Source organism: Protobothrops mucrosquamatus, unplaced genomic scaffold, assembly GCF_001527695.2.
Source record: "Protobothrops mucrosquamatus isolate PMUCROS unplaced genomic scaffold, P.Mucros_1.0 scaffold45, whole genome shotgun sequence".
Lineage (NCBI taxonomy): Eukaryota > Metazoa > Chordata > Lepidosauria > Squamata > Viperidae > Protobothrops > Protobothrops mucrosquamatus.
In genome coordinates this window covers 6,025,662-6,033,226 of record NW_015386427.1, presented here as the reverse complement: position 1 = coordinate 6,033,226, position 7,565 = coordinate 6,025,662, and the positions used below count along the sequence as shown (strand labels likewise).

At 42.0% G+C, this 7,565-nt stretch overlaps 1 protein-coding gene across 1 annotated transcript in view; it reads right to left on the bottom strand.

Moving 5' to 3' along the window:
* WDR55 (WD repeat domain 55) overlaps positions 1–7,304 on the bottom strand; it is a 12,203-nt gene extending 4,899 nt beyond the window's left edge. Inside the window, exons 1-4 of the mRNA XM_015811601.1 lie at positions 7,254–7,304; positions 4,664–4,812; positions 2,039–2,139; positions 812–899 (exon numbers count right to left, since the gene is read on the bottom strand). Coding sequence (XP_015667087.1) covers positions 812–899; positions 2,039–2,139; positions 4,664–4,812; positions 7,254–7,271 — 356 coding nt within the window. The 5' untranslated portion in view covers positions 7,272–7,304. The remainder of the gene's footprint in view (positions 1–811; positions 900–2,038; positions 2,140–4,663; positions 4,813–7,253) is intronic.
* Between the last annotated feature and the right edge of the window lie 261 nt (positions 7,305–7,565).

Below are 7,565 nucleotides of genomic sequence, written 5' to 3'. Positions count from 1 at the left end.
TCAATTCCTGGCAAATAGATGGGGAAGAAATGGAGGTAGTGACAGATTTTATCTTCCTGGGCTCCAAGATCACCACAGATGGGGACTGCAGCCAAGAAATTAAAAGACGCTTGCTCCTGGGGAGGAAAGCTATGGCAAATCTAGACAGCATACTAAAAAGCAGAGACATCACCCTGCCAACAAAAGTACGTATAGTCAAAGCCATGGTTTTCCCAGTTGCAATGTATGGCTGTGAAAGTTGGACCATAAGTAAGGCTGAGCACAAAAGAATGGAGGCCTTTGAACTATGGTGCTGGAGAAGACTCCTGCGAGTCCCCTGGACTGCAAGGCGATCAAACCAGTCAGTCCTAGAGGAGATCAACCCTGACTGCTCTTTAGAAGGTCAGATCCTGAAGTTGAAATTCAAGCACTTTGGCCACCTAATGAGAAGGAAGGACTCACTGGAGAAGGGCCTAATGCTGGGAAAGATTGCGGGCAATAGGGGACAACAGAGAATGAGGTGGCTGGATGGAGTCACTGAAGCAGTAGGCGTGAGCTTAAATGGACTCCAGAAGATGGTAGAGGACAGGAAGGCCTGGAGGAACGTTGTCACGATGGGTCGAACACGACTTCGCAATTAACAGATGTTCACTACCTTGAGTTATTTGCAAAAATAATAAAAAGGCAAGATATAAATAAGTAAATAAAAACCTCATGCTCACACATCCAAACACAAGGGAAATAAAGAAGTGTAAGTAGAAAATATAGCACCCCAGTAAAATCCTTTGTTACCAAGGCTACAGAATGGCTAGTAAATAATTCAGATACCTACTTGTGAGCCTTGGAGAATCGTGTCACAAGACGGCCTTCCTCCACATTCAGGATATGAATAGACTTATCCTTGGACACTGTGAAAAGTTCTGGAATACAGAGAGGGAAACCCCACACCATTACATAAGACCAAATTCCAAAGGGTAGTTTTTTCTAACCAGGGACCTTTCAGAGTTTTATACTTCAATGTTTCATCCTGACTGAGGGTTGTGGGGTTTGCACATGTACAACATCTTCTATAAAAAAAATAGTATCTTTTTCTTAGCTATTCTGAAGTCATTAGCCTTTACTAATCTATAATTAGGAAAAAAGGCAGCTTGTGTCATTCTAGTTGGCCATTTCTTGATTCAAAAAGATTCTATATTATCAGCTATACAACCAAAAAACACCTGGCAGGTTCTGTTGCAACTACTGCAAAGTAGATGATAAGCTACATTTGCTACATTTCTCCTAGTTGGATTTTTCATGACTATGCAAGATATCCAAACAGGATATAACTATCAGCTTTCCACTGCAAGTATAGTATCCTGTCTTGGATCTGCAAAGCAATCCAAAGAGTACACTATTTCTGAAAGCATCCCACTTACTGCTCGCCCCAATAGGTTTATAAACAGCACTGTGTGCTTGTTTCCTACTGTGACAATTTTATATTTATTTTATAAATAAAATTCATTTTATATTTATATTTATTTTATATCTTTATGGATATGATAAAACTAAAATATTGGTGTTTACAGAAAGACCAAAGACAGAATGGGCACTGTTTAGAGCAAGTAAATTGTTTTAAGTACTTAGAATAATCTTTCATGATTCAGGGATCAAGCATGCCTATAGAAATTATGGGACACAAAATATATCTATATCCACATCTGCTGTCTAGGCGTTTTACCATTCTTGGACTGCCTCATTTGTTTCTGCTGCAGAAAAACTCCTTTCAGCAAAGAGTTGTGGCATCTGTTTCATAGAGAATGAAGAATTTATGCCAACTTCTCAAAAGACAGGTTGAATTTGTTCAACCCATCTTTCAGAAATATTGTTCATACGCCCTTGACAACTTTCTGGTGCAGTTCATCATATGGAAGCATTATTACTTAAAGATGAAATCAGCATATGGACTAACATTGTTGAATTTAATTTAAAACTTGCCATTTTTCTTGTGGTCTTAGCACCATCTGTATTCCAAAGAACATTATAAAAACCATAAAAGCAGCAAAACAAAGGCACTCACTTTGTCCATCTTGTGAAAAGGATATTTTCCGGCAGGATTTTAAATGATGACCTGAGGACCAAAGTTCTTTGTTTCCACCTTCCAAACAGGAATATGAGTATCTGTAATTATGATTTTAAAATGGAAAGAGAAGCATCAAGAGTCTGTTCAAATAATTCCTGTATCCAATAATGCCTACCTTTATCCAATACAAATATACCCAACCATTTTCTCTCTTGCTACTATTCATACACACATACCTTGTTTACACTGCATACATATCTCTCTCCTACATCTGCCATAAACACACATAGCTATCCCACTTTCAGTAACATCCATCTTTAAGACAGGGTTCCCTAACCCCCAGGCTGCAGCCCACTAGTGGCCCACGGCCCATTTGGAACCTTGCTGCATGAATAGTGGGCAAGTGCGCATGTGTGCATGCAGCTCCATTTGCACAAGTAGCGAGCACTCGTACTCATGTGCAAAGCTCCATTTGTCCGAGCAGCAGGTGCGTGTACCTGTTGCTCATGCAAATGGAGCTGCACACGTGCACCTACGACTCACATGGAACCATCCCGTCTCCCTCCACCCTTGCCAGGCCAAGCTGGAAAGGTTGAGGACTGCTGCTTTAAGAGACATACAGACACACAGATAATGGATCTCTCTACCCACACAATCCCTATTTATAACACATACACAAATAATCTTTTAATATAGACTGTCAGGGCCCACTTCAAAACCTCATCCCAAGAAAGCAGGACTCTTGGAACAGTTTCATTCCACAAGGAACTTTTATTAGGAGAAGCTGACAGCAGGCATAGAAGGCAGGCTCTGAGGGTTTCCTGCTCAAATCAATAGGTTAAAGGAGTCCCAAGTAAACCCCACCCCAATAGTTCATCCGGTCAGTTTGAATGGGCCAATCCCCAGGTGTTAAGTCCGCTGTGGGAAAGGAGCTGATAACGGTCAGTTCCCATGCTTGTGAAGATGTTGTTGGGTCTTCGCACCTTCCCTTCCACAGCGAGAGATAAGCTGAGGCACATTGCTTTCTCACCCCAAGATAACATCAAGAGAGAGACAGTTCAAAGAGCAAGTTGGTAGAAACAGTGGAAATGATACATTGTAGCAGAGCAGAGAAACATACCACAGAGCCTTCCCCCCTCCCNCTCTCTCTCTCTCTCTCTCTCTCTCTCTCTCTCTCTCTCTCTCTCTCTCTCTCTCTCTCTCTCTCACCATCTCTCTTTACTACAGACAGGGATATCCTCCCCATCTCTCACACATAAGCAGAAATACACAGAAATTCTTTCTAGCACATAACATATTGTGGATGGTCCTGATACAAACAGATCTCCCTCATTTCAACCATACCCAGCACTTCTACCTGCATCTTCTCTCTCTCTCAGCCACACTTGGATCAAAACTCTTTTAATTGCTTACAATCCCCTCTCACAACTCTGGCCTCTTCACAAAAATACACCCCCTCTCTAAGAAAGACATGAATCTGCTGTCCATCCACCCAAATACCCCAAAGCCCTTAGTCAAGTCATACAGATGCCTTTCTTGTGCTTTCTTCCCTCTGCAGGCAATTACCTTTGTCAGCTACAGATAGATGCACAGCCTCAGTCTCTTAATTGTACACAAAGCTTCTCTTCCTCTCTCTCACTTATGCACAGAACTCTATCAATCACAGACACTGTTTCTTAAGCAGGCCTAGGCTATAATGCCTGGTCTCATCCACACAGAGATTCCCACCCACACATACACAGCACTCTTTTACCCTCAACTACTATTTTTTAGCCACATACCATCTCTAGCTCATATCTGCTCTCCCAAAACTCTCCTTAATGTGTCTCTGGTTCCTCTTTTGATAAGAGGGCATGGTTCTCAACCACAAAGAGCCACTCTCCTGTAAGGAGCATATACTCTTTCAACATACAGATACTTTCTTTCTCTCTTAAATCACTCAGCAGAACACACACACACACACACACACACACACACACACACACACACACACCAAAAGAAGAACAGTCTCCCTTCTCCAAATGACCAACCTGTCCGCTTTCTTAACTACATGTATACAATTACCCCTTCTTGCTCAAATGATTATACAAACACACACACATCAACAACTGCATATTCTTTCTCCAACACCTTATTTGTCCTTTTGGTATAATTTCTGCTAGAGACTATAGCATCTTCTAAAGTCAGCCACCCATAACAGTAAATAGGATAGATTCTGTACTAGCTCCATGATGTCTGGAAGAAGCCATAAGATTTTGTAGGTCTCAAGTGAGGAAATGGTTTTAGCTTTACAAATATTTCCTGTTGCTACCCATTACAGAGATACTCTTAAACAGATACTTCTTCTCACATGTTCTTTTTCTATACATTTTTTATATATAAAAGGATGGATACCCTCTCTTAGACATATACAGATAGCCTCTTTCAATCTGTAACCATACATGCATAAATACTCTTTTTCTCTTAGCTGCATAAAATCTAGCAATGGAAACACACATTTCTTGTCTTTCTTAAACATTTACATAAATCCATTGCACTGAACTACTGATGCACTACAATCTACATATACCTGACCCAATAAGAAGGCTCCACCAGTAAATTTCTCTGAGACTTTGAACTCACACGTAGACATCACCATCAACATCTCCAATAGCTATGATGTCCTGGGATGGGTGGAAGTCAATGGTATTTGCTGCTGCCTCAAAGAAAATGTCTTCAGGAGTATCATGAAGTCTAGGCTCCAGTCCAGGTTCTTTCTCATCTGAATGTACCTGGATGGAGTAGACAATAAGATGTAGTAATCAAATTTTCATAGTAGCTTTATAGTCTCTTACTAATGTAATTAACTAGAATCAAAAGTTGGAATTAAGATTGTTGGGAGAAATATCAACAACCTAAGATATGCAGATGATACCACTCTAATGGCAGAAAGTGAAGAGGAACTAAAGAGCCTCTTGATGCGGGTGAAGAAGGAGAGTGCAAAAGTTGGCTTGAAACTCAACATTAAGAAAACCAAGATCATGGCAACCGGCCCTCTTAATTCCTGGCAAATAGATGGGGAAGAAATGGAGGTAGTGACAGATTTTATCTTCCTGGGCTCCAAGATCACCACAGATGGGGACTGCAGCCAAGAAATTAAAAGACGCTTGCTCCTGGGGAGGAAAGCTATGGCAAATCTAGACAGCATACTAAAAAGCAGAGACATCACCCTGCCAACAAAAGTACGTATAGTCAAAGCCATGGTTTTCCCAGTTGCAATGTATGGCTGTGAAAGCTGGACCATAAGAAAGGCTGAACGCAAAAGAATTGAGGCCTTTGAACTATGGTGCTGGAGAAGAGTCCTGCGAGTCCCCTGGACTGCAAGGCGATCAAACCGGTCAGTTCTAGAGGAGATCAACCCTGACTGCTCTTTAGAAGGCCAGATCCTGAAGTTGAAACTCAGGTACTTTGGCCACCTAATGAGAAGGAAGGACTCACTGGAAAAGAGCCTAATGCTGGGAAAGATTCAGGGCAATAGAAGAAATGGACGACAGAGAATGAGGTGACTGGATGAAGTCACTGAAGCAGTAGGCAGGAGCTTAAATGGACTCCAGAAGATGGTAAAGGACAGGAAGGCCTGGAGGAACGTTGTCCATGGGGTCGCGATGGGTCGGACATGACTTCACAACTAACAACAACAATATATTATATATTAATGTTTATTTATTCAATTAATATCCAGCTTTCTTTAGAAGTTAAATTGTTTTCCATTTTCTCCCACAAGAGGAATCCTGTCAATTCAAGTCCCACCTGATTGGATTGAATTAATTGAACTTTATTTGGCCAAGTGTGATTCAACACACAAGGAATTTGTGTCCGATACAGAAGCACTCAGTGTACATGCAAAACAATAGAATCATCATCATCATCAACATCCCAATAAAAGGGGGGAGAAATGAAGATAATAAGAAAGATAAATAATACTACAAGACTACATAGGTAAATATACATAGGCCTTAAACAGTACTGTAAGAATTAGGTATTTAGCAGAGTGATGGCAGAGGGAGGGAAACTATCCCTGTGTCTAATTGTTTTGGCCTGCACAGCACTGTCCCGAGGGGAGGAGTTGAAACGGTTTATGTCCAGGGTGTGAGGAGTCTGCAGATTATCTCCTGACCCGTGCAATATACAAGTCTTCTATGGAAGATAGGATGGTTGCAATCATTCTTTCTACAGTGTTAGCTAACCATTGGACTCTGTCCTGTTTGGTGCTGTACAAACCAGACAGCTATAGAAGTATAAATTTAAGTCCAATTTCTTAACTTCTAGACCAACTGGCTTTTGAATCTTTCCATCCTCTTCTTTTCAATATGTCATGAGCCACTATCACTGATTTAGCAACTTTTTATTAATGTACTCATATGGTTATTTTCCAGAACCATCACTACATTACATACAATATCATCCTATCCACCATAAACCCACACAGAGAGAATAGAGACGGCAATCAATATGTGAGAACAGTTCAGCTGATTTACCTGTATCTCATAATTTTTACTATCAAATGCTCCTAGAACTATGCAACGTTTGAGTTCTTTATACAAATAAAGGACATTCAATAAATTTATACATACATGCAAGCAGGCATGCATACATACCGGGAAGGAGGGATACAGCTAGAGCAGGGGTAGGCAATCTTGGCTCTTTTATGACTCGTGGACTTCAACTCCCAGAATTCCTGAGCCAGCCAAGCTGGCTCAGGAATTCTGGGAGTTGAAGTCCACGAGTCATAAAAGAGCCAAGATTGCCTACCCCTGAGGCCAGAGTAAGGAAGTCCGAAGAGGGAGCCAGTTTCTGTTTGCCTGGCTCAAGCTCTTCCGGTGCCAGCCTTTCTCTGTAACCGGCTTTGAGTGCCGGGCGCTCCCCATCTTCACTACCCCATAAAACTATACTTGGAACTGGGACTCGGGACAAAGGGGTAATCTACGTCCCATAAAAGACGGCAAAACAGCAAAATAACTAATCACTTTCAGTAACTCTATGCCAGCCCCGTGATAGCCTCTAACACTACATTGCTACCCCACCAAAGCTCCCGCACAGACCCCTCCTGGGTCGCCTAAGCCTACATTTCCAGATCGCTGCTTAATGACACAGGAAGCCGCGCAGACACCTTTCCCCGGCAAAGGGAAGTCAACATGAGGACAAGCGAGCGCCAAGGGTCGTGTGTACTCACAGTGTCAGGCGCAGCCATTTTCACTACAGCATTCTGCTTCGGGGCACAAGCGTGTTGGGAACTGCGGACGCCTGCGCAGCAAAAGGATAGGCGGAGCGAGCACTTTTCCTCTGGTAAGCCAAGGAGATTGAAAAGAGAAAGTGGCGTGCTGATTGTTGAACTGCAGGTTGGCTTTCTGTTGTAGTTATTTTGTATACCGAAGTAGCCATGCAGCATGCACTGTCGATATTGTTTTCTGGGCAGCAGGGATCCAACCGTCAGTAAAGTAAGAAACGACCAAAAGCTGAAAGGAGGATTTTTATTTAATCCTCT